General features: G+C 43.2%; 1 protein-coding gene and 1 long non-coding RNA gene across 4 annotated transcripts in view; one reads left to right on the top strand and one right to left on the bottom strand.

Moving 5' to 3' along the window:
- The window catches only part of FBXO11 (F-box protein 11), a 75,141-nt gene extending 68,109 nt beyond the window's left edge, over positions 1-7,032 (bottom strand). For all 3 annotated transcript variants that reach the window (XM_064509904.1, XM_064509905.1, XM_064509906.1), the window contains exon 1: positions 6,501-7,032. In XM_064509904.1, coding sequence (XP_064365974.1) covers positions 6,501-6,609 — 109 coding nt within the window. In that variant the 5' untranslated portion in view covers positions 6,610-7,032. The remainder of the gene's footprint in view (positions 1-6,500) is intronic.
- A 149-nt stretch (positions 7,033-7,181) lies between these two features.
- LOC112986663 (uncharacterized) lies at positions 7,182-21,098 on the top strand. Its single transcript, XR_003260095.2, has 2 exons — positions 7,182-7,529; positions 7,805-21,098. It is a non-coding gene; the product is annotated as an uncharacterized LOC112986663 (long non-coding RNA).
- Positions 21,099-26,584: the final 5,486 nt, after the last annotated feature.

Genomic DNA, 26,584 nt, shown 5'->3' with positions numbered 1-26,584 from the left:
CTAAAAGCTTACCAAAACAACTGCATGTTTAGAAGATGTTCGTTTGTTGCTTGTCCACATCCTATCATCTTGTACATACAGATAAACAATGTCATTTTAAAAAACAGGCACCACTGCAACTAAGAAAACTTATTTATTGAGAAGAACCATACTTGGCTACACAACAGTTACCTTTTCAGAAGTATTCCAGATTGAGAAATTTTGTTTCCTCAAAAAGAATTCACTAAACTATATAGTAGTAAGCACAATTTAATGACAGAGGATTCCTATACGAGGGTCTTTATTTACCTCAGAATCTACATCTAGATCTTGTCTTATTTTACTCCTTTGCAACAATTTAAAAGTCTTCTTTAAAACAGTAACATATTATAAAGCAGAGTTTTTGACAGATCTTCCATAATTTCACTAAATATTCTAGTTTGCTTTCTCCCCCACCTTCCCTCCAGAAGCTCATTTCATTGAGAAATGAAGCACTCAAAATTCTATAGACTATATTCACCAAATACTGTTCACAGCACTTAACTACAGTAATAAAAATCACCAAGTATATTTCCCCTCCTATTCAAATGCCAAATAGAGAAATAGCACACAAACAAGAAATAAACAGAAGTACTAAACAACCAGAAAATATCAGAGGATTAAGTAATGACAAAAATCAACTGAAAAACAAACCTTGCCTTTTCTCAAGTGCTATTAGTTCAGTCATGTCTTCTTTCCTTCTTTCCTTTTTACTATCAACTCACCATGCAGTTCTGACTCACTTTTCCTACATTATCTGTTATAGCATTTAATGCTAAAGATATTTAATCAGCACAATTGAGAAAGCTTACAGAAACACACTACCTCCCCTTCATTGCAGATACAACAGTTCAGAGCCACAATCTGTGAAAGGAAGTTTAAGCTGTGCCACAGGTGACGTGCATTGCAACGCACCTGGCGCATATTCATTCCGAACAACTTCCTTTACAGAAGTAACCCAGAATTAACTGTGGGCCCAGTGAGTTGTCCTCATAGCTGTGGCAGCCCTCTTCTGGCTGCTGCTTGGTCTCCTCAATTATGCTGTCATGCATGTGCAGAATAAACACACTTCATGTGCAGAATAAACATACATGTACAGCAGTTGCTCTATACATACACTGTACATTCAGCACTTCCAGGGCACACCAGATTTACCATGCTGGTAAGGAAAGACTGAATTGCCTAGCTGGAAGCTAGGAAGCCTTACTATCCCAAACAGCTGCTAGACTGACAGTGTCTTTGCAGTACTCCAGTTATTCATATATACATTTAATCCTCCATATCCAGGGCACATGATGTTTATTGTGCTTAATGCCATGCACACCTGCAATAAAAGCCTGACGTGCTCTGGACAGTTTTGGTCTACTCCACAAATACGATGCTCCCAGGTAGTATCAGAAAATGGAGTAGGCTGCAGAGTATAACCTTCTCCCAAAATGGAAGGACATCAAGCAGACTAACTGATAAAGAAGACTGTATACTTCTTTATTTAAACCATTTAGCTCAAAGTTTTTGCAACCCAGAATCAAAATTAAAAAAAAAAAAAAAAAGAGAGAGATTTCCGGAAAACTATAACAGAAGTTAGTATTCCCACAAATGACCAAAATATACTAAAACTGTGAACAATGAACATTGCTGTGTATTTGAACAACAAAAAATTTTAATTTTAACATAATTTAGGTGCTTGTCCTACATTAAGAACAACAGAGGTGCCTGCATTCTCCTACGTACCTGTGATGCAGAATTAGGATTTGAGAAATAGAAGTTGTACTTGCAGTACTAACTTTATAAATTCTAAATTTTTATCTGTAAGGTCAACTTTGGAGAATTTTCATTGCAGAAACAAGGAATGCAGATCCATATACAGGTATCTTTTCACAGCCTAAGACTCTCTTTTAGGGAAAACAGGAAGCCTGTATTAGATTTCTTTCCACCTGGAGTAAGTGATGCCTGACTTCTTGACTTCTTGCCATAAGGGATGATCCTAAACTGAAACCAATTTAGTTATTTTGATGCAAGTCTGAGTATGGACATTTGGTTCAGAATAAAAGTCACTTAATTTAGCTACTGTACAGCCCAGCACACACCAATACAACAGTATCAGTGCATATTTCTCCCCCCCCACAAAACCCACACACGCACTTGAAACAGGGCCAAATAAAGACTCAACTTTCCTGACTTATTTACCTTAATGTTAAAAAAAAAAAAATCAAGCTCTGTGAACAAGACATCTAATGGAGCTTAGTTTCTACATGCTTCCAAAGCCTAACCTACTCCTTCTCCCAGTACTTCAAGCACTCATGTCCCCCATACAAATGACTAATTCAATTACCGTGTATGCTGACAGGCCAGCTGGTTGTTGCTTCTTGGCAAGGGTAGAGAGGGATAAGTTATAACTGTCTTTTCCTCATTGTCTTCTTCAACAATCAACGGTTTCCAAAAAACTTAAGAACTTCACACCCCTTTATCAAACGTGGTTGAAATGAGCTAGCAAGTTCAGAAGTTGCAGGTTGACAAACAGATAGACCGTATGGGTGTATAAGCCTTATTTCCTTTGGAAAATCGATTAAAAAAAAAAAAAAGACTTGCAAGGCAGGTTTACAGGTGGTATTATATATGTCCCAACTGTACATGTTTTCAGGGTGCAGTTCTCTACCAGTTTAACCCAAACTAAATCAGAGCTGCCACAGTCCCACCACACCCACAGGCACGTAGTGTTATCCCTTCCCTTGTACTGGCACTGGTGCCAAAAATCAACCTGGAGAAAAAAAGTTATTAGTTTTTGGGCCAGCCGGCTCCTGAGCCAGCTCACTGCACTGTCACATGGACACCATTACCATATAAAAGGAAAGAGTAGGATTGGGGCAGCTCCAGCTGCCATGGAGCTACAAGTTTGGTACTTAACAACATACAGGATCCAACCCTGAAAGCACTTAATACTGGACATAAACCTTAGAACCTCATTAGTACCATATCCAGTAATTTGTTGACGTTATAAAGAAGCACATATCCACTAATGTACTTATTATTTTAAGAAAACGAAAACAAGAAAAAAACTCTCATGTGTGATAGCTCTTAGGTTAACTGTCTTAGTTGCATTCTGGCCAAGATTTTTGAGATACCTGTTTCACCTTGTTTTCTTCCTAAAACTGTAGCCAAACCTATACCCTCAAGAAAAACAAACAAACAAACAAACAAACACAGCACTATAAGCAAACCCAGACATATTTAAACACAGACATCACTTTCCCTTCCTTTTGGGCAGACCGTTGTCCTAAAGAAAATGCAAGGGCCCATCTATTCTACAACATTAATACAGAATTCCAAAAGCACAGGGTAAACCACTGGCAATCCCAAAGCTGACTGAGGAGAGATCAAGAGGAAGAAGGCAAAATAGAAGTAGCATAGTGTAGCCAGAGTGCCTCATTTAGACAGAGGGAGGAGTGAACAGCAGAACATAAGGCAAAAACATCTTGGGAAGTATATCCTGATGACATCTTATCTTGGCCATACAACACTAAGTTTTGGAGAGAAAAAATTTTATCTGCAAGCATTTACAATATTTCTTTCCCACTGTAATCAGAATACAGGTACGCACAACCATTGTTTATCAATGCATAGTATAGATAACCTGATTCCACATTCATTAGATCTATTCATATTGAACATATAAAATCATTAAAATAAGAATAACTAAACATTAAGAAGCACACCTTTATATGATTTTTAAACCTTTACAGGGAACATCTGATGGGAGATTTTTTAAGACCAGTGTTTTCTAGTGATCCATTTATTAACAACAGCAAACAGAACTCTTGATTTTTACCCAATAATGAAAATGCAACAGCTGCTACACAGTTGCAAAACACTGTGTATTTATGTAGCATTAAATAAAGTTCAAGATCTAGCACATTCTACTACGCAATCTACTTTAATGATATGAAACACCAAGAAGTTCCAAAGATTAACTATGTGCTATATTAAAACTGTTCCATGTTATGTGTACTTATAAGATCTTCCTAACTGTGATATAAAGGGAGAAATTAATTGTAACAAAGAATGATTTTCATTTAATCACAGCCATGCTCACATTACCTAATATTTTTTTAAAACGAATCTAAGTTTGAATTTAATAGAAATTCTTGACTAATAACTTGTACTGCCTCTTTCGTACAGCCTTTCTTAAGGTGACCTGCACTGAATAGGAATAAAGGTGAAAAAAAGTCACCACTGACTAGTCTAACCTTAGAATATTGCCTGATAACTTAGCAACATTATGCATTGTCCTTAATAGTAACAGCCCTGTACAAAGCCCATGAAAGTCACGGCTAACACTGGCATTAGCTTCCAGAGATACTGGATCAGACCTCAGAAGTTCTGGAAACGGAAAAGGAAGTGCAGTAGAGACACCCTAAATGTAAAACTAATATACAATTAATAAGTTTTTGGGCAAGCCAGGCCTCACCACTGACCTTCAAAAATGGAAGGAAAAAGCTAGCAATGATCCATATGGAACAGTAATTTCAGCAAACTGTGGAACTTAATTTTGTTAGAATTCTACCACCATGAAGTGATAGACAGCAATGAACAATTTAAAAAAATTTAGGTTAATGAAGAGCTCCCAAAAAGAGCAAAGTAATGCAATAAATCGCAGCTTTGTATTTTAACAGAAAAAGTTTCTCCCTGTATTTTTAGCAAATCAGTAACACGTGAACAGTTTGAGACAGTCAGTCCAACGTAAAACTGAATAATCACAGCATTAATCTATAAACGTGCCTGATAATACGTTTTCATCTGTATAAAAAAAAGGAAAAAAGTCGAGTTGAAAAAAACCATGTATTATGCATATGGAACAGAGATGATGAAAATCTTCAGTGCGTGTCACTGAAAGGAGGAAGTGTTTTTTGGGGGTTTTTTAAATGTCAGTTTAACCAAAGAAGTCATTTTAATTATATAATTACTGAAGATTTTGGAAGGTTTACACAAGACCCATAATTGGGCATAAGACATCACATCCTCTGGTTATATACACAGCAATCTGGTCTGGGTAACATTCTTTGCTCTGACCAATGTGTGTGGGGGGGGGCGGGGGAAGGAAGGGGAGGGAGAGGGGGAGGAATGGAGAATTAAAAATACTTCCTCAGATTAAATTTTCCTCACTTCGTTTGTTTAAGATGTTTTGATTGCATAAAATGCCCCGAAATATTTATCGCGATGCATCTCCGCGTTGAAATACCTTGTTCTTAATGCAATATTCTAGACACTCAAACAAAAGACGTTCAGCTGACAATGAAGGGTTTCTCTTTTTTTATTATTATTTTAAAAAGACGTTTGTGCATCTAAAACTGCACCGCAGATCAGTGTCCTTCATCACGCAAGAGTTGTGACAGCCAATGCATAAAAAATTAAAATCGAATCCACCAGATAAGACATGCAAAATGTCTCCTTCAATCCCACCCCCATCTCGGCTTAAAAAAAAAAAAAAAAAAAAAAAAAAAAAAAAAAAGAGCGAGCGAGCGAGGCAGCCACCCCGCACGCACAGCACACACACTCGCACCTCCAGCCATGATTGTGGCACCGTTTTCGGGGGCCCAGGGACCCCCCTCGTCCCCAATTTTCCCCCCTCCCCGCGCTGGCGGCTCTGCCCCGGGCTCCGTGCGAGGAGGGATCGCACCTCGGCGATTTCTCATCGCTTTAGACAATGGTGCTTCCCCGCTTGGCTCCTCATCGGCACCGTTTTCAACGTCAGACCCCGGCCGCGGGGGCGCAGGCAGGGCCGCGGCGCCCCCCGTTCGGCGGCCAGCGCGGCGCCGCGGGGGGGCGCGCGGCCGAGGTAAATAAATGGCCGCCCGGCGCCCCACGCGCCCCCCCCCCGCGTAACCGAAGCGCGGCGCCCAACTGCGCAGCAAACATTGCGCGGCGCTGCGCAGGGGCCGGCGGCCGCGGCGCGCCCCAGGCCGCCGCCACCATTTCGGCGGCGGCGGTGGGGAAGGTGTGGGCGCAAGCGGCTCGGCCGCCCGCCTCCCCCCCCGCAGCCCCCCGGGCCGGCGCCGCTCCCCGCCGTCACCTCGGCAGCGGCCAGCTGCCCTCCGCCGGCGCGGGGCCCAGCCCGCCGCTCTCCGCGGGGAGGCACTGGCTCCCCCGGGCCCAGGCGGCTCGGCCCCCGCAGCCCCGCCGGGAGAGGAGGGTCTCGCCCCGCTCCGTCCCCGCGGTCTGGCCGCGATCCACCCCCCGCGGGCCCCGCGGCGGCGGGCGTGGGAGCGCGGCAGGGCCGCGCCGGGCCCCCGCCTCCCTCCCGCCCGGCGGCAGGGCTCCACGGCCCCGAACCGGGCAGAGCCCAAGCCAAACAAAGCGCGGCCTGAGCGAGAGCCAAGGGTGAAGCAGCCTCGTCTTTTCCTGCCGGTGCCCGGCCGGGCGCGGCAGGGCCCACCGCCGCGGCGCCCCGCGCAGGCCCCGCGCGGCGGCGGCGGCGTCTCGCTTACCCCGATCCCCGGCGGCGGCGGCGGCGTTGTTCCTCTCCTGCTGCTGCTGCACCGGGCGCGGCCTGGACACTCGCCTGGGTCTCCTGTTGGCGGCTCGGACCGAGTTCATTTGCCGGCTCGTGTGGGTGGCGGGAGGGGAGGGGGGGGGTCGATCCTCCGGCAACCGGCGCCTCTCGGCGGGGGAGGGCAGGCGGGAGCCCCGGGGCGGCCGCCTCGCAGCAGCGGGCGGGAAGGGAGGGAGGGGGGTCTCCAGGTGCGGGTCCCGCCGCCGCCGCCGCCTCCTGCCCGGCTCGCTCGAGAGGCAGAGGAGCCGCCGGCCGCCTGGGTCTCCCGAGCGCTGGCTGTGGGGGATGTTCGCTCCGCTGCCCCCCTCCCCAGCCCCCCCCAAATCCCCCTCTTAAAGGAGCCCCGCGATCCTGCCCGTCTCAAGCCCGTCGCTGCTCCGTGGCAGGAGGAGCCATTGACACTGCCAGAGACACACACTCGCGGGGAGGCAGCCGCTGGCGGCCGCGCTCCGCCAATCGCCGCCTCCCACACAGAGGGCCGGCGGCGGCGCTGCCAATGGCGGCGCCGCTTCTATGAGGAGGCGCGGCGGGGAGGGGGAGGGAGCGGAGCGGAGCGGGGTGGGGTGGGGTGGCTGGAGCAGGATATAAGGCGCGGGGAAGCGAGCGCGGCGCTTGCGCGCGGGGAAGGGGGGGGGGAATGGAGCGGAGTGCAGCGCGTGCGCACGCTTGCGCGCAGGCGGCAGGACGCAGGAGCCCTGGGGGAGGGGGGGGCCTGGGGGGTCGGGGCGTCGCGCCGTCGCGCCGTGCTGCGCGGGGGCGGGCGTGGGCGTGGGCGTTGGTGCTGGTGCGCGCGGACCGGGCGGCGGCCGGGCCTGGCCCGCGGGGGAAGCGGGGCCGCGTGCGCAGCAGGCCTGGACTGCCCCGAAACCTCCGCTCTTTGACATCGAGGTGGAAGAGCAGGTAGAGAGGAAGCTCGGAGGGGCCTAGGCGCTCGCGGCCCTCTGCTAAAGTCATGTGTAAAATGGTAGGTAGGGAGGCAGCGCCTGCCTGAAGTGCCGTGTTGCGTGTACTGCGTGCCTTGGTAACCCAGTGCTGGGTGTGGGCTTAGCCCTCGTGTGGCTTGCACTGGGGTTTTTGTGGTTTTTAAAAGTTTTTTGATTTTTTTTCACATACGGCTTCTTTCCTGACTGGTCGTCAACCACCTCTTGGCTCAGGGGATGTATTATATATTCCTTTTCTGCGTACGCGCTGTTGTTTGTGTTACCTTTTGCTCATGTAACGATATGCTGTTTATCCTAGGGCTGGCAGCTCGGGCAGTGCATGAGGTGTCTGCCATGGTTTTGGCACTCCGCAGATGGCCTGCGATCACAAGAAATGATTGAAGTCAGTTATGCTTTTTTCACTTTTTTGGGAGAGATATAATAAAAGAGATAGTAAAATCCTACCGGTAAGGGATATGTTCTCTCTACAGGTACTCAGGAATCTGCAAAGGTGGGTTTGTTTGTAGTGCTATTTAAACTAAGCACTTCAAGTCTCTGCAAAATCAGGGCCTGTGTCAGAGACTCAATAATGAAAGTGTGTTATCTCCTGTAAAATGTAAATAAATAGTTGCAATTAAAAGCACATTGGGCAGAACCTTGTTCAAAGCCAACAAAGGAAGGTATAATGGAACTTTAGGAAAGACTACTCTATAAACAACAACAAAACCCCCATTCTTTAAAAATGCTTCTCTAGTGTGCTTCTAAATTAAATGATGGTGAAATTTGACTTTGAAGTTCATATCTGCCCAGAAATCAAATATATGAAAAAATCTTACGGAGCTTATGCTATTAAGGAGCATTTCTTGGGCTTAGAATTTTGTTGCTTTGATGAATGACTGAAGAAGCAGTGGAGGATTGTTTCCCATGCCTGAAAAAGGTAGTTCTTGCTACCTTCTCTAAAAAATATGGGAAGAAATAATAAAGCTTAGCTTTTGTGAAAAGGACTTCACAGGAGAGAGAATAGTGGCCGTTCCTTGTCTGCGGCTAGTTTCTGTTATAATAATTATTAGGCTAGTGTAGTCAAGCATTTATTAGAATAGACCTATCCAATTACATACTTGTATCATGTGAATATTTTTTTTCCTCCTGAGATCAGCCCTGTGAAACTGTACTATAGCTTTTCAATGGAGAGAATGATCCATACCAAAGAGCTGTACCTAACTTGCTGTGATGTAAGGATTTTGACATCATTAAAAGCCTGTTGTAATCTTTAAAATCTAGCACTTCAGTTCAACTGTATTAAATGGTTAAACTGTTCTAATTATGCTTTCTGTACACCTAGATCTAGCATATGGATTTTTAGTGTCTCAAAGCTACCTGAAATTGTTCAGTATCAGTGTTCAAGGTGATAACTCATGCTAAGGATATGATGGTAAGAGTCTGGTAAAGCTTATTGTGTATGGTAAAACTTTTCTGACACTGTTTATAAGCAGTTCCAATATGTGGTCTTACTGACTTAACCTGTAGGTTGCCCTCAATCTATTTTGGCTATATAGAAGTTTGAAAAATGCTCTGAGTAGGAGATACTGAGAACCTCACGTGCAAGTAGGATAAAATTCATCTGCTGAGTAGGACAAACTGTATAAAGTTACTAAACAAAAGACAGGTGCCGAAAAAGATGATATCTGTAAGTGTTCTTTGGTAACTTATGAGGCATGGAGTAGAGAAATGGTTATAAAAATCAGTTGACCAGTGCTTTTCTAGTACATCCTTGGCTATGCTTTAGAAGATCAGACATTAGAAAGCCTGAAAATCCATCAGAACAGTTTTAACTAGAATTATGCATCTCTGCATTTAAACAAAAAAGTCTGTTCTGTCTGATTCTTGGTGACTGGAACTTGATCATCACAATTTCACTTTTCTATGTCAGTCTTCAAGATGTTATACTCTTGCCTCCATTGCTGCTGTTTGGTCTCTGAGAGGAAAAACATAGTTCTGTGATGCAAATGACACTGCAAGTCCAAACTAATACTAAGGCTTCATTGTACTGACCACTGTGCAGATGCTTTAAGCCATCCTGCATGCTTTGCTAATAACCCACTCCTGAATGTGGATGCAATTTATACTGGCAAGATAATTGGGACTTTGCCAAGACAGCTTTTTCTTTGGTTCCACTTTCCATTCCCTCTCTTCCCAATTTAAATAAACTATACCATGATTTTTTTTGCATAATTGTCTGCAACATAAATGCTTGTTAGACTGGTTATGTTAGCCACCAATCACCTTTTGGTGACCTGTGAACAACTTTGTATGAAAGCAGGGCACAAGACTCAGGTGAAGAGTTTACTTACACTGTTTACAGCATAGGCAGTTTGAACAGACTCATCACGTGCTAGCTAATCATAGGAGACCGTCCTCCAAGTTGCACTGGATATTCAGTGTATTTAAATGTTGATATTATTTGGTTCTCTGTATGTACATGAAGAGTTGGCTGCTGCTTTGAAGAGATCTGATTCCTGAGTGAAGAAAGAGATGCCACAAAGTAGGGTGCTTAGTGTGATAATGACAGTAACTTGTTAATTATGTGTTAACATAGAACAGTTAGAGCTGTGTAGCTAATGAGGCAGCTTTCATAGAAAAGTAATGCAAGAAGTAGTGAAGGAAGTACTGATACAGGACTTTAATTGTGCGGATTAAATGCGGAGACAGGAGTGACTTTGGTTCAGCTAACTCTGAAATGAAAGAAAAGGTTCAAAACAACTTGAAGATCAGCTCAAGATAATTGAACACTTATGTATTCCTTTTCTGATATCTCAGTTGAGAATAGAGGGGAGACTGAAAATGGTGGGGCCACAGAATAAGCTGGATTCAAAATGGGTGAAGCAGTGCAAGCTTAAGTCAGCAAGGCTGATTGAGGCTGGGGTGATCTGCAGGGATCCCCACTATTTTATTCCCTTTAATGCATCTATTCACTAGCAGCCTGAAAAGCCTTGCTTCAGAAACTGTTGGAAATGCTCTGAATTGTGGGACAGATTCATGTAAGATGTTGCAATCCTTACTTGCCCTGACGATGTGAGTATTGCTCTAACAGTTGATCAAAACAAGTCTAGGATAACAGATTTCAGTGCGTGGTAGGCTGTGGGCTGTTTTTAAGGGGCTCACAAAAGGTACGTAAGAACAGACTTAAACTTCTATATACAGGCCTAAATCTTTATTTAAAAACTGATAGGAATCTGCAAATTGAAGAAAAAGCCCTCCACTAAATTACTGATTTGCAATTCATATTTGTTCCTCAGAAAATATAGAATAACTGTTTTAACTAGATTTTGCTTCCTAATATTTGTGAGAGAGCCAGAAATATTTTGACAGCACTGTTAGTTTGTTACACAAGCCTGCCATAAAGCCTTTTGCTACAACTCCTGGATTTGAACAGGAAATATAAGTAGTCGATTTTTATCATGCTTTTTAATCACTTCACATGGCTTTGCAAAGGAGCCATATATCTATCCTCCTTCTTACAAATGAAAGTGAGGCACAAAGAGCTGGAATGACTTGCCCAAGAGCATTTACAGGCTATTAACAGGGCTGGGAATAGAACCCGGGGTACAGGAGTCCTTATCTAAGGCTCTCTCTAGTGTCACGTTACCGCTTTCAGAAGCATAGGATTTGCCTATTATTTCTAACTGTCTCATAAGCCATTAATTTATCCCTGACTAAAAATCCTGTATTGAAGACTTTGGAATGACCCAGTGTGGGCTACTGAGTTGATCATCTTTAAACCTAAAGGGTTGTTTCTCGTAAGCTTGGAAGAAGTGAGCCTTTCAGAAGTAGTAATATCTAGAACTGATTTAACCTGCTTGCTCTACAGCTGAAAATATTAATGTAGTTCCTTTGCAATTTCTCTTCCCCTACCCCATCCCAATTCCTCTTAGTGCATTTTCTATCCCAAGTAATGCAGCTAAATCTTACAGCTCTTATAGCAAAAGATTCTTAAAAATCTCCGCAATTTATCTGGAATCCATGTCTCTTACATCATATGGCTTGACTTTTAGCTGACCTTAGTGGGTTAGCTTCTGAGTGAATGTCTGTGGCTGAGAGTCTCTTGCTGTATCAGTGTGGTTTTCAAAATAGAAGAAAAAATGAAGACCCCAGGAAAAGAAAAACATGCATGCTGTTACATATAAGCACATGTGACTGTGGCACCATGTTCATCTAACCTCCTAATTTTGATTCTGCCCTAGCAAAGGCTTTCTGGAAACCTGAATGCTACCAATTCTCATTAATGTTTTTTAATAAAAGCAACTGCCAGAAGGTCTGGAGGGATGGTGCTTAAGCTTTAAAGTATCATCAGAACTGCCCTTGTAGGTGTTGTATGATCCTCATACATCACCTGGCTTCAGGGTTTTCTTGGGACTACTTCCAGGGGAGGGAGAGCAGGTGTGGTGCTCTTTTCTCTGAATGATGTCCACGGACATAAAAGCACCCAGTTTTCTATCAAGTGCTGCCGGGCCAGTAGCAGAGGGAAATCTAGGTGTGTTTCTGTGGGCTGCCCCAACAGCTGCAGAGCTCTGGGGATTGGCCCAAGCCTGAGCCCCAGCAGTGCCTGCAGGCAGGGCTGGCAGAGGTGGATGAAGCCAAAGTCCCTGTTGAGAGATGAGCAGGCTCGTAGCAGGGCTCAGTATTGCAGTCACTTGTACAGTTTTGCATTCTGTGTCTGGGAATGCTTGCAAAATTCATTCAATAGCTGCTTCTGTTTCAACAAATTGGTATGTTCGGTTCCCGCTGTAAATCAGGAGCATGAGAGATCTGGAGTGCAGAGTGAAAGGAGCAAAGACTTGTACTAGATATGTATTCAGAGAGGCCTAAATGACGATTCTAAAGTAGCATTAGGGGAGAGGTATCTCTGTGCAGACCAGCCTTGTCTCAAATGATAGGAGTTTACATTAAGCAGGTAGTTAAAATGGGTGGTATCCTGGTTAAAGCCAAATGTGTTGGCTGCAGTGGAACAGGACCTATTTTTACCTAATCATGAATAAGGAGCGCAGTTAAAATCCTCCAGAAGCAGCAACGCTGTCAGATTCTTATCAGTTGCAAGGAATCGCAGAGTCAAAGTTAGAGCCATGCTTCAATGTAATGCTTAACATTTGTATGTGAAGATTGAACTGCTTCAACCACCTAATCTACATTTTCAGCCTTGTTTTCCCGGTGACACCTACTGCCCTCCATTGACTGAAGTGCCTGAGCTTCGTCCTTTCGATTGCACTGGTTTTACATGTTACGGATAGTCTGAATCAATATGCAGCTTCCAATTTAAAATACTTTGGATGTAAACAATGTAGTTTTTAAGGGTGACCCATCAAAATAGCACAGTTCTCCAAAATTATCTGTCTAGGTATTTAATGCTGAGATCAAAAGACATTTTGACTTAGCAACGTCATTCAAGATTTGCTTCTCACTGTCCCACTCAAGCATGAATGCACAGTGATAAAAAGGTGTGGGCTGTACATTACATCCATAGGTCATCTAAAGTCTGTGGCTCAAATCAGAGAAGCTTTTGCTAGATCTTTCTGTCAATTCCTAATTTCAGATTTGTCTTGGACTCTGTCTCCATTTTTGGAAGCTACTTTTGTTTCACTCATTACATCAGCATCACATACATATGACAAGATCTGTCTTTACAGCTGGGTTTTTCCCTCATCTGACAGGTATATCTGTTGTTTATATTGCCTTTGAGAGGGTATACCCTGAACAAATCTTTCACTATGAGAGTCAGGCCCTGAGTGAGGAAGAATTACAGGAAGCACCTTCACTAGTATCAGCTGGAAGAATCAATCATTTGATAGAAGGAGGCTGGAGTTATGAGAGCCTGTCTCCAGATTTAGAACTGCTGAAGGGGGAAAAAATGGCTTCTTTAGGCAAGCTCTTGCTAGTTTGGGGAATAATTCTCCCCCAAAATCTAGCAGGGGAAGCCTGAGCTCCCCATTTTTACAAAGCGCTTGCACTCTTGATGCTCATCAAAGATAGACTGCCAGGAGTGGTAGAAGACACTTTGTTTCCTCCTTGTTGTGAGCAAATCTGAAATAAGTACTAGAAATCTAATGCTTCATTTTCAACTTGTTCAATTGTTGGCAATATTCTGGAGCATCCAACAGGTGGTTCTTAAACGGCATTCAGGATCCCTGTACACCTCAGCAGTGAGGGATGATACCTGTTTCAGTCCTGGAGACAAGAAACTGAAGGTGTCTGTAGTCTCACTGTCAACACATTATGAATACATGTGGTGCAGTTATCTTCACATCAGATCTTGAGAGCAGGTAGCTGTGGAGTGTGGTATGATTTTACCCTATCAACAACTGGTTGTGTTTTTTTATGCTAAGAGGGACTATGAGGAACGTGACTGTTGTTGTTTGCAGCCTGCTGGACCAGTGTTATTTCAGATCTGCTCAAAAACATCATCCTTTTCTGCAGAGAAATTCTTTAAATGTAGAAGGGTTGTGAAATGATAAGGATCCCTGGAATTACCATGAGTCTAACAATGACCAGAAAAAAAAAAAAAAAATCAGTGCTGCAGGTCCTCCATGTGCGTCTTGCCTGTTTGTTCCTTCTCTGAAGCAGGCTTTGGGTTGGGCAGCTAGAAGAGAGGAGTCTAGGTCCTTATTCTCCATCTTGCAGCCTCTGTTGCATCTGTGAATTATGGCTTATCTAATGAGTGGGGGAAAATGTCTAGTTATCAATCCTTATGACTGCTTCATGAAAGGTATTTCCTCAGAAAGGGTGTTTGAATGTTCTGGAGAGTATTCTGGAATTAGGGTTTAAACTGTCATTGCTGTTGAAAAGCAGTCCTGCTCTCCACAGGCATCTTTTTGCTGTTCCTACCCTGTCCCCTCTTTTGTCAGCACTGGTGTTTATGCAGCAGCACAGTGAAGCAGATCAGGGAGGTAATCTGTCTGGAAACTAATCCAGCTGAAGGGGCAGATAGTTTTCAGGCCCTGTGCACTGAGAAGTGGTGGGAAAGCATGGCCTGGTGTGGTGAAGGAAGCTTGCACACAGATTGATTTACTGCAATCCTGGAATCACACCATTAGCAAATTCCCAAGGCCTTTGGGTGAATATTCAAAAGTTACCTTTAATTAGGTACATTACACAGGAATACTGGAATCCCTCTCAGCCATAGCCCCCTGCTCTAGGATCTCTCTGTGCTGCTGCTGAAGCAACAAATTACATTTCTTGACTGGTCTGTCCATTTAAGTGTGCAGCATCATGTGCTTAAAAGGTGACAACGGTGAGATCACACAATGTGTATAGCTGTGACTTTAAGGAGTTCATTTCTCTTGCCACTTGGTGGAGATGTTGATTGTTGTCTTCAAGGAGCTTTGGACTTGCACTGTTGAGGGCAAGTAGCATGTAATGTTGACAAGGGGTGTTTTACTGGTCAGTAATGAGGGATGACTTTTTCCAGTGCTGCATGGTTTTTCCAGTAATCCTTGCGTTCAGGACACATGGCTTCCTATGTGTACTCTGTTTTACATGTAAACATTTCTACGCTTAGGGTGAACTAATCAACAGCAGGAAGTATTTTGCTAGGGACAACTGATCAAATTTAACAGATTTTCAGCCTAAGATGCTGCAAGCGTTTTCTTTTGAATCCTCCCTTATTTGTCATCCAAGGTTATTCTAGAGCTAGAAGGTTTTCCCATCCCAGTCAAAGGCTGATTGTGGTCTTTTTGTCTCCCCGATGGCACGGTTTCTCTAGTGAGATCTGAACTCTCTCCTCTCATCCTCAGTGGATCAGCCCTCACTTTCTCCAAATATACAATTATCAGTGCCTTTCACTCTGATGTCCCTGGTTGAAGTATGGTCCTTTGATCTCTGTCCATCTGTGTCACTTTTAGGGTGACAGTCCTTGTAAGGAATCTTGAAGGATATTGAATGTTTACTTGCCACTAACTATTCTGGAGATGATGGGTGTTTAATGTATACTTGCCAAGGTGAATGGTGGATTGCATCACTGGGAGATTTTCAAGGATTTTGCAGTTGAAGAGAACTGAGTGCTTGCATTGCCTCCTTACTTCAGTATGTGGTATGCCCTGTAGGTACTGTATTATCTGGTCTTTGCTGTTTGTCATCCCCCACACGTGAATGTAAATACCAGGAGACACACAACCTTTCATTATGCAAAGGGCATAAAAACAGGAATTTACCCAAATTAACTGATAAAAAGTACACTGTGTATGGAAAATGGTCTACTCTCTCTCATTTGCCTATGACTAATGTCTCAGGTTCTCATCAGTTTTATGCTGACAAGCAGAGATAGAGAAGAGGCCATCCATTTGCAAGACTGTGTAAATGAGATCAATAACACTGTAAAATCCTCTCTACTGACTGCTGCTGATGAGCATCAGTGTAATCTAGCCCTTGAAGAAATTTACATGATATAGTAAATGCATATTCACTGTAAGGATAACAGCTGGCTTAAATATGTTGTATAAACTCTATTTTCCTCTGCTTGTTTGTATGTAGTACTACAAACCCAGGTTTTCTGAGGCGCTGAAAATCTTACACCCCCTGGTTCCTCAGCTTAAGTTACGTTTGTCTTCACTGCAAAGCAGAAGAGGAAAATGGAAAACTGAGATTCTCATGTATTTTTAAGTCTCAAATAACTAAGACGATAAGGAAAACCTGAGTAAGACAACATCACTCACATTTTACAGAATTTTCCTATTTGGAATAGGATATAAAAATAATATTTCTCTGCTGTTTTGTGTAGACAGGTTATTGACAGTCAATGCAAGTGCATGTTGGGATGGGTAGACTAGCTATCATTCTAGAAATTTATAAATGTTCAGCCTTTATTGTTTCTTTTGTAATTTCCATTTCTTAAAATCTGATCTTTGTCTCGCTTGCCTTTTTATTTTACTGGTGAATTGATTATGTGTGATTGATTGTATGACTTTGTCTTGTAATGTAGCTTAGCAAAAACTAGGTGCATTTTGATGCAAATGTATTTTTTTAGCTTTACATTTATGTAGATAGTATTACTTCTGTGAACCACTTTCAGTGTGAACTAGCATTATGTTTGTTCACAACAGAGTTGAGCATTTTATTTTACTTTTTCAGCAATTTATTTTACTTTTTTATGATCTGATGCACAGAACATGAGAAGAAAAAACATGAAATATTCTTTAAATAAACTGTTTTTCAATGTGATGTTACTTGTAATAGTCAATGTTGGGCAGTGCCGTACAGTGGCATGTGCAGAGCTATCCTGCATTGCTCTGAGCGTGCTTGGGTGGATAGCGGAGGTCCAGCTAGCGTAATCAGTTTCCTCAGCCTGCATGAGCATCTTGACAGTTAGCTGCGTTCTTTTGCAAGACACTATAGTGGATAATATACACACACCTTCAGCATTTCCATACTCAACCTGTGAAGTCTGGAAGAAGCTACCAGTTTGCTTTATAAGTCAAATTTTTGGAGGTGTGGAAGAGTAAACAATGAAGGAACATAAAAAGATGATAGGAGAATAGAATGTTTTGGCTTGCTTTTCATTCAAACCATTCTGTTTATCACCCATATCATGAGATAAAAAGGGAAAAATATCCATTACTGTAGCATATGTACAAAGAGAAATTATTTGTATTATAGTTATTGAGTAATTCTAATTGACCTGCCTAATAGAATAGAATTGAATACAACACAAGTGTATTTCCCTTATCGTAATGTATGAGATATACACAACTGGCATTACATTTAATTCTAGTCTGTCTAATGACCTTTGTCTGAAATTCATAATACTGCTGATTCAAAATCAAAACCAGTGTTTATTTCTGTCAGCCAAAAACCAAATCAAGCCCAATCAGTAAACTTTTCTCTAATGAACACGAGCCTTCTTGTACCTTTGCCCTTACAGAAACCCGAAGTAAAAAGATAGGACTTACATTGTGGCTTGTAAGAGAGAATCTTGTAAACCACTGAAGGGCATTGACAACTTGGAGAGCTCAGGGCTGAAGGTTCTTCTGTTTTTTTTTTTGTTTTTTTTTTTTTGGGGGGGGGGGGGTTTCCCTTCTTTGTCCCCTCTTGCCAAGGAGTAACCAGCTGCTGAGATTTACTGCTCATCTGCTCATAGGTGTGGTGCTCTGACATGACAAGAGAGGTATGTGCTACCTTGACTGTTGTTAGTCATGTAAAGTGACCTGTGCTCTGTTCTCATTTCCAGCATTGCAAACCAGCGGAAGTGACTGATGGTCTTACTTCATGTGTTACTGTAAATTAGATTAGAATCTGCTGCTCTTGGATTTTAGTTAGCTGACAGTATCTTTAAAATGAATACCTTCTAGAGCGTTTTCACTGTAACATGAAGCGTGCAGCATTTTTAAGGGTTAAAGTTTAAGTGAAGCAAAACAATCTGAGATCTTTCCTCATTTGAAGGGGAAAAGAAATTTAAATTAAGATCATTCTACATTTAAAAACTCATTAAATATCAGGAAAGTGTGTGAGTAACCCTTCCACCCTCAATTGATACAAAAGACTTTTTTCACTTTACATGAATGTGTAGACTGTAGCTCCTTCAAAACCAATTTTTTTTTGGCCTCTGACTAAAAACCATACAAAGGGATGTTCCAGGGTAAATACTTTGAGTAACTATTAAGCTGGCAGATGTCTTATCTAAAAATAATGGTAGAGGAAGGAAAACTCTTAATTGATTGCTTTTCTTTTCTAAAATATACCGTAAGGCAGTTCTGACATTATTCCTTTCATGTCATTAAATTCATATAAGCTATTGTACTACAGTGTAAGATACACATTTTAGATGAATGAAAAGTACAAGAAGTTTGAATGATGAGTGTACATAAATGTACTCATCTCTTATATAATGCCTTTTTGAGGTGCTGATATTTTCAGTACATTAGTTGCTCATAATGCATACTCTTGTATAAAACATTTCAAAGGTAATTTTCTAAGGCCAAAGTATGACTAAAAAGTTATTCACTGAACGGCAGTCAGTAATCTGAATCTGAAAGGAGACCAGTGGGAAATGAAATAAACTTACGCAACAGGCAAAAAGTTTGCTTATCTAAAAGAATCACCTGGATTCAGTGTCCTAAAACAGAAGCTACAGAAGTGTTGTTGGCTGATGCAGAGGCAAAATCATTGTTCTAATCATGGGCCATTCAAGGAAGGAGGGGTGGGGGAAATTTTGGCAAAGTATCCATACCTGTTGTAGCAGAAGTCCAAGAGAGGTAGTCGGCTCTTCTGCTGCAGGGTAAATGCAATTGCTTTTATGCTGTATGCTTCAGGATGAATAAAATTAATCAATGAAGAAATAGTATGTTTAAGGAATATGTTTAAAAAGAAGAAAATAAGTTGATTTATCAGACTGCTTCCAGGCAGTTTTTAAATAACTTGTCATATATTTCTTGGCTATTACAACCTTGCATAAGAGCTTTTCCAGCTTCATAAAGAGAATTAATGTGAAATCAATAATGGCATTTGAAAATTCACCAAACATTTCCCATCTAGAGAAAGTCTTAACTTTGAGTGCTACTAATGCGACACAGAAAAAACACACATAGAGACCTGACTTTAATGGCAGACAAAAGAGAATGCAGAGTAGGTCGAAAATGCAGGGAAGAAAGATGCTTTCAGAAGCAACCAGAAGGAATGAGGAAGAACTGCCTGTTCCCCACACAAGAGCAAACCTGAAAACAGCCCCTGCGGGCATCACCTTGTGAAAAGCCTTTTGCTTGATGATGTAGGCTAGGTGCTAATGTTGATGTCCAGCTAAAGAATCCAAATGGGCATGAACAGTAACCAAAAGTTCATTTGATGTTGAGAATAGGAACAGAACCACAAAAACGTGAGTTTCCCATGGCATATTAGGAGCGTGCTACCTGCTGGACTCCAAGCAATGAAGAAGATACTTGTGCTATACCAGGTTGGTTTGTTCTGCTATCTCAAAGCCTGGAATCATTGTGGAAATGGGCATAAACAAAATCATGAAATAGATTTGTTATTTTATATTTTTACTACAAGCACAATGAGGAGCAATACAACATGTAAGTGAGATGATGCATGGTAATCTTGTGGCTGCATATGTGTTTAGGCTACTTCACTGCTGGGAAAGATGCACTGTAGTTGTAAGTTAATACAACTGTAATTACCTGCAGTTGCCACATTTGATCTGGGAAAATAAATAAAATCTGTCAGTATCCCCTGTCCTCCTCCTCCCTCCCCCAAGCAACGCAGAATTGTCTTCCAGCTCTTTTGTAGTGTCACTCAGAAATAGCAGCAGTAGAGCAAGCCTGTAGAGACTGGGAGGCAGTGGTCTTTCAAGAAAGGCTGAACTGAGCTGTCATACCCAAGAGCAAGGTTCAGAGTTTGGTCGGTGTTGACTGCGTCACACATTAACTGTGTCTGTGCTGGTTGCCCATGCCCACGCCCTGTTAGTGGCTTTCAAATGAGATTTTAAAATGCACTACTTCATTGATCATTTTGATTCAGTGTTTTGGGGACTCATGTGTCTCATGTTTCCCCAAGCTTTTCTCTGAACTTAAGAGTTAGAAATGTTTTTTCTTTTTAGGTAAAAACTCAGATTCTCATGGAAGCACTTGACTCCAGAAGCTGAGGCTTATACCAGCAGATATGGGATTCATGATAAAATTGGCAGAGTTGCACTGCTCTACCAGAGACATATGCTGCTTTTCCTACTCTTGGAAGTAGTCCCACAGATGTCTCATGATTATTCACTTGAGTCATGGTTGCAGAATTGATTTTTTTGGTGTTTTAGATTCCCAGATTCTTACAATGAGTATCTATGATGTTTAAAGTGCAAATTCTAATAGAAAAGCTACCTATTTTAAAACACAGATGTTTTACCAAAAAACAATGTTTTGAATTTAAACTAAATTGCCTCCTGAATTACAATTGTATTTGCTCAAACTAAGACATCTCCAAGGACAGAGCATCAAAAATATAAAAGTAAACTGGGCATGGCATACTGTTATTAAGTTTTGTATTTTTTTTAATTGTGGTTTTCACCAGTTATATTATTGTGGTATTAGTCACTAGGTGGTGCTGTCATACATAGTCTGCTACATTCCTTTTTTCAGAGTGTGAGTGGCTGAAACTAAGTTTTCAGCTGGAGTTTATTTTGGAAGGAAACTATGGGAGTTATTAAGCTAGAAAAAAAGATCTCTTGCTCATTTGGACTAGAGTGAATTTTTAGAGTAAAATTGTTCTAGGGAGCCTGGGTATTATTTTTTGGCTGAGATTCCTGAAAGGTTGTCTTGAAAGATTCCTGAAGGTTGTCTATGTGCCATTTATGATCACTTCTGCTCCCACGTGCGTGTGCTCTGTAAGAAACTTTGGTAGTGCCTGTACTTACAAGCTGTTTAATTATGTGTTGCAAGGCTTTAATATCTAATGTTATTGAGATAATGATTTATTTTCCATATGTGTTTTTACTGTTAAACAGCTGAATTTATTGCATATATTTTATACACTATACCATTAACTGATGTTGGACAACGTGAGAAGACTTGCACATTACAAATGTGATTAAAGAACTTTAGCTTCTTTCATTTGCATTGCCATTTTAAAATTGCATTTTAGTTTCATTCTGTCAGTTTTTCTTATAAAAACAAATTCTGTCTGCAACAAGCCTTTACAGAGTTCAAAATCTTAGGTGTGTCCTGATAAAAGAGATTAATTGAGTGCTAGAGATGGTCTGAAAATGGTAAACACTTCTCAATGCTTTCTCTATATTTTCCAAAAAGCTTCTGGAACATTTGAATTAGATAAATGAACCCCAAGTCATTTCAGTTTTCAGGCAAGGAAAGTTGTTTTCTTCCTCTTCACTTGTATTTTTACAAGAAGTGAGGACAAGATCAGACAGATGGAAGGGAAAAAAAGTGCGAAGGAATTGCAATATCAAAATCTTCCAAACTGCAGTATTGGTTTGAAAAATGAAAACATTAATTGTGTAGCTTCCCCATCTAAATTCCAGGAAGTTTTTTAAAATGCCATTTTAATTTTAGAATATGCTGCATTTATTCAGAGGGCTGAGAATGAAAAATATTGCTAAGCTCTATTAAGCATTTTCATATGGCATCTATTTTCAGCCACATACCAGCAAATGTAAATGTTATTTTTTTGAATGAGACCCTGATCTTGCAATGTCTTTTCACTTATGAGTCCCTTTTAAGTCTTCCATTGTGTTTTGAGTCAGATACTTTTCACTCACTTCTTTTTTTCCCTGTATCAGCCTCTTGCAAACTTACCACAGAGCAAAGTTCACGGTTATTTTCCACAGGCACAAGAAGGATTTCCCCTCTCAGGGGTGTGCTTGGCTTTCCACAGTGGAATCCAAGCACAAATTAATGCCAGTTCTAATCATTTGCAGTAAAGTTTCTTGCAGTATACAGTACTTAATACTAAAACCTACAATTTGTGATTTAACTTGTTAGCCATTCAGAGGCTTTTTTATGCTCTTTAATCAGATGAAATGGCTTAGTGGTTTTTGCATCACTGCTACTGTACCAGCATTGACATTTGTCTCAATGTTGGTGTTTCTATTAATCTCCTACTTTAAAAAAAGTTACTAAATTATTGTCAGAAAAAAATAAGTTCTACTATGTGCAATTAATTGAGAAACTGAGTGCAATGCAAAAGCCAAAAAAACCTCCCAAACCCTGACTCTTCTTTAAAGTTCATGATATTTTAGTTTTTTGGGATTAGCAATGTTGTAGCATTTAGAGTCTCTGAGATATGTCTATTTTTCCTTGTCCCTGTGAGGTTAAATTTATTTCCATGTATCTCATATGTAAGAAGCAGCTGAAATACTCTTTGGGAAGAAAAAAAACCGCAAAACCTGTTTGTTCTCCCCTGATTGGTTATTACAGATTTTATGATTCTTAGTAGCAACCAGGATTTGTGCTCACATCCTCAATCAAAATTTCCACCTCCCCATCCATCTGCACTGACTCTGGGCTGGTTGTCAGCCTGGCTGCCATCTTCCAACTTAGTGCAGCTGAAAGCATCTTTTAATTCTAGCTTTGTGATATTTTCACATGAAAGGTTAGTGTTCAGACTATAGTCGCTCTTGTCAAACAAGTTTTTGTATTTCTCACTGGATGTTTGTTGCTGTCAGCTGGAGCTGATGAGACTAACTATTGTTGGACTGTGTCAAGTAACTAGGAATAACAGGAGAGAATCAAGCATGCATGAGTCAGGGTCAAACTGTTTAAGTTCACGATAAGAAGGACCCAGTTTTCTCAGTTATGTTTTAACAGATGCAGATTAAAAAAATTAATCAGGTTGTTTAGGTAACCTACTATCTGTTAGAGGGCCATAAACAACTGTATCACAAAATGAAAACATAAGTGGAGAAATCTCATTGGGGATTTTGTGCGGGTTTTGTTTTAGAAGAGTCAGCCTCCTCAGATTCAGGTTTATGGCAAAGTATCACCCAGTTATCAGTGCAAATCCATCAGGCCGTGAGAGACTGCTGCTAGGACAACTTGGCACTATGAATTAGGCATTGGGATGGCAGCCATCCAGCCCAGTACCCTTCTGACTTTGAGATCTGCTCTTTGGATGATCCCCTTCCCACCTCTCTGCTCTCCTTCTACTGTGTGATTGCTTCATCTTTTTAGACTAGGCTCCTAGGGAGGGCAGGTCTGCAAGCTCCCTCTTACTAGGTGTTTGCAAAGTATGGAGCACAACAGGACTGACCTGAGTTAAGATCTCCAGGTACCTCTGCCAATAGTAGTTACTATTACACAATTACACAGTTACTATTACACTATTACACAAAAAAAATAGTTGCAATTCAGTGCAGAAAGGGGGAAAGCTTGGCATCATTAATGCCAAGTTTAAAGAGCAAAACTATCTGACAAGCTCTATTTGTGTTTTCATTAGCTGTCATCCTCGATGTCTATTCCTGTGGCGAGGTTGGGAAATGGGCGGGTATGCATGCCTCTCGCTATGGAGAGCGAGCGATGATGCCATCGGTGGCTGTATGCTGCTTACAAACTCGGCCAGAGCTCGAAAGCTGTGGATGCGTTCTGGGACAGAGAGGCCTCATTGCCTCTCAATAGGACCACTCCAGAGAGATCTGGACATGGAGAGAGAAGATCGATGGCTCTCAATAGGGATCGCCATCCCTAGATGTTGTTGCGAAGCCATCCGTAAGGACAAAGGTACTCCTCGAGGAGCCTGCACGTGGAGAATCGATATCGAAGCCTATCGATAGGCCTGGAATTGGACAGGCATCGATGCCGCTCAATCTTGAGAGTGATCGCTATGGATGCCCTTTGATGGCTCCCAAGTGGAAGAGTGGCCCCAGAGCAAAAGGCGCAGCTGGCTGTGTTATGGAAATTAGGCTTGTCGGCCACCATAACAGGGCCTGACCCTAGGTTCCTGCAGAAAATTACAGAGCCAAATCAAAACAAATTAAATAATTAAATATTAATCACGCATGTGCAGTAATTAAAGCTCGAGCTGGGTGCCTCCAAAGAGGGACCCTAACATAAACAAATCCTGGGCAATTACAGTTTTTTCAACTTACATTTCCCACCCCTCACGTGGTAGTTAGACCAATAGTAATTTTTTGGTCTGGAGTCTCCTGCTCCTCATTGGGTCTCATCGTCATGCTGAGGTAAGCTGTTTTTCTCCTTATTTTTGTTTTTTGCTGTCTCTGATGATGGTTGTACCTCTGTTTTTGTCGGGTCTTACTGTTGTGTCTCAAGGTCCTGAGGAGGAGGTGATTCTAAATCATAACAATGAACACTGCCCCAGCAGTGAGCTAAGGCTTTGTCCCTCAAGGTCCTAATGCCCTGCACTGGTCTTATTTCAAAGGCTTGACACCCTCCCTTTCGGAGTGTGAGACGCATTCCTGCAGACACCCTCCCTTTCAGAGTGTGAGACGCAGGAATGCAGACTGCTTGTAAATTCCTTATCTTCCTAGCTTGAACCAGCTCGGACGCCCTTTTCTTACTGGACTAAGTAAAAGTTCATTATTTTACCTAAGTGCGGCCTAGGGCTACAGCAAATTTAGCTACTCATGCTAAGCAAGTTTTATCTAAGTTCTGCTAAGTGGCTACCTCTAGACAGTTTCAGTTCGCTATTCTTTAACAGTTGTCGCGAGCAAGAGGTATCGATGGCTCTCGGCAGGGATGGATGTTGACAGTTACCGATAACTATTGGCACCTAGTGCGATGGATGCCTCTAAGTAGGTATGGAAATGCATGGCCTCGCGGCCTCTTGAGATGGAGAGGGATGACTGCGTAGTGCCAGGGATCGATAGCTATGGATGTGGTGCCCTCGCGAGACGTGGGCACATCGATACTGCTCAAGACCCGTTGCAGTGAAAAACAGTCAGTGTCAATGGTGGGCGTTGCCTGCTGAGAGCAACATCAGCCCCAGAGCCAAAGCTATGCATGCCTGTGGCCAAGGAGCGGTTTGGGGACCTATCGATAGGCCTGCAATTGGACAGGTATTGATGCCGCTCGATCTTGAGAGTGATGGCTATCGATGCCCTTGGATGGCTCCCAAGTGGAAGAGTGGCCCCAGAGCAAAAAGGCGCAGCTGGCTGTCGCGAGCGAGAGGTATCGATGGCTCTCGGCAGGGATGGATGTCGACAGTTACCGATAACTATTGGCACCTAGTGCGATGGATGCCTCTAAGTAGGTATGGAAATCCAGGCACTTGTGGCCTCTCGAGATGGGGAGGGATGACTGCATAGTGCCAGGGATTGATAGCTATGGATGTGGTGCCCTCGCGAGAGGTTGGCACATCGATACTCCTCCAGGCCCGTCGGTGTGAAAAACGGTCAGTGTCAGTGGTCAGTGTCGCCTCCTGAGAGCAGTGTCTGCCCCAGAGCCAAAGCTATGCATGCCTGCAGCCAAGGAGCGGATTGGGGACCTATCGATAGGCTTTGATATCGAAGTGGATCGGTAGGCCTGGAATTGGACAGGCATTGATGCCGCTCGATCTTGAGTGCGATGGCTATCAATGCCCTTGGATGGCTCCCACGTGCAAGAGGGGAGCCAGAGCGAAAAGCGCAGCTGGCTGTCGCGAGCGAGAGGTATCGATGGCTCTCGGCAGGGATGGATGTTGACAGTTACCGATAACTATTGGCACCTAGTGCGATGGATGCCTCTAAGTAGGTATGGAAATGCATGGCCTCGCGGCCTCTCGAGATGGAGAGGCATCACTGCGTAGTGCCAGGGATCGATAGCTATGGATGTGGTGCCCTCGCGAGAGGTTGGCACATCGATACTCCTCCAGGCCCGTCGGCATGAAAAACGGTCAGTGTCAGTGGTCGGTGTCGCCTCCTGAGAGCAACATCGGCCCCAGAGCCAAAGCTATGCATGCCTGCGGCCAAGCAGCGGATTGGGGACCTATCGATAGGCTTCGATATCTGTATCGAAGCCTATCGATAGGCCTGGAATTGGACAGGCCTCGATGCTGCTCGATCTTGAGAGTGATTGCTATCGATGCCCTTTGATGGCTCCCAAGTTGAATAGTGGCCCCAGAGCGAAACACCGGAACCTGGGACGTGTGCGTCTGAACACCCACCACAGCCCCCAGGAAATAGCGGAGACTCTGCAAGGGAACGTGGGGTGGGGAAGGGGGGCTGTCACCGCGAGCCGCCCGGAAAGGGAGAAACTGGCATTGCTGGGCCATGTCACCGCCTGAACCCCTGTTCCTGCTTAAAGGAGCCCTGGCTCCTGCCTGCACTCTGCAGCTCCCCAGTGCCTTGCAGCACCCCCCACAGCCCCTGGCCCCGCTGTGCCCCTTGCAACCCCTCACCGTGGTCACCCCAAAGGGGTCCTGGACTTCCCGGTACTGGTGCAGGAGCCAGAGGAGCTGCTCCCAGGCGTGCTCGCGGTGCTCCTCTGTGTGCAGGAGGACACCCATCATGGCACCCACTGCCCTGAGGACAGCCTCCTTGACCTGCCGAGGGACGGCGACATGTCACGTCGCAGGCTGAGGGTCTCTCCAGCACTCTCCTCTCCCAGACACCACCCTGCCCTTCCCGCGCAGGGGGCTTTCCCTTCCCCTTCGCCCCTGGCGGGAAGGGCCTGCTCGCCAGCATGGA

The sequence above is a fragment of the Dromaius novaehollandiae genome, chromosome 3 (genome assembly GCF_036370855.1).
Source record: "Dromaius novaehollandiae isolate bDroNov1 chromosome 3, bDroNov1.hap1, whole genome shotgun sequence".
NCBI lineage: Eukaryota > Metazoa > Chordata > Aves > Casuariiformes > Dromaiidae > Dromaius > Dromaius novaehollandiae.
Note: the sequence above shows the minus strand (reverse complement) of the source record. Positions and strands in the feature narration are given on the sequence as shown.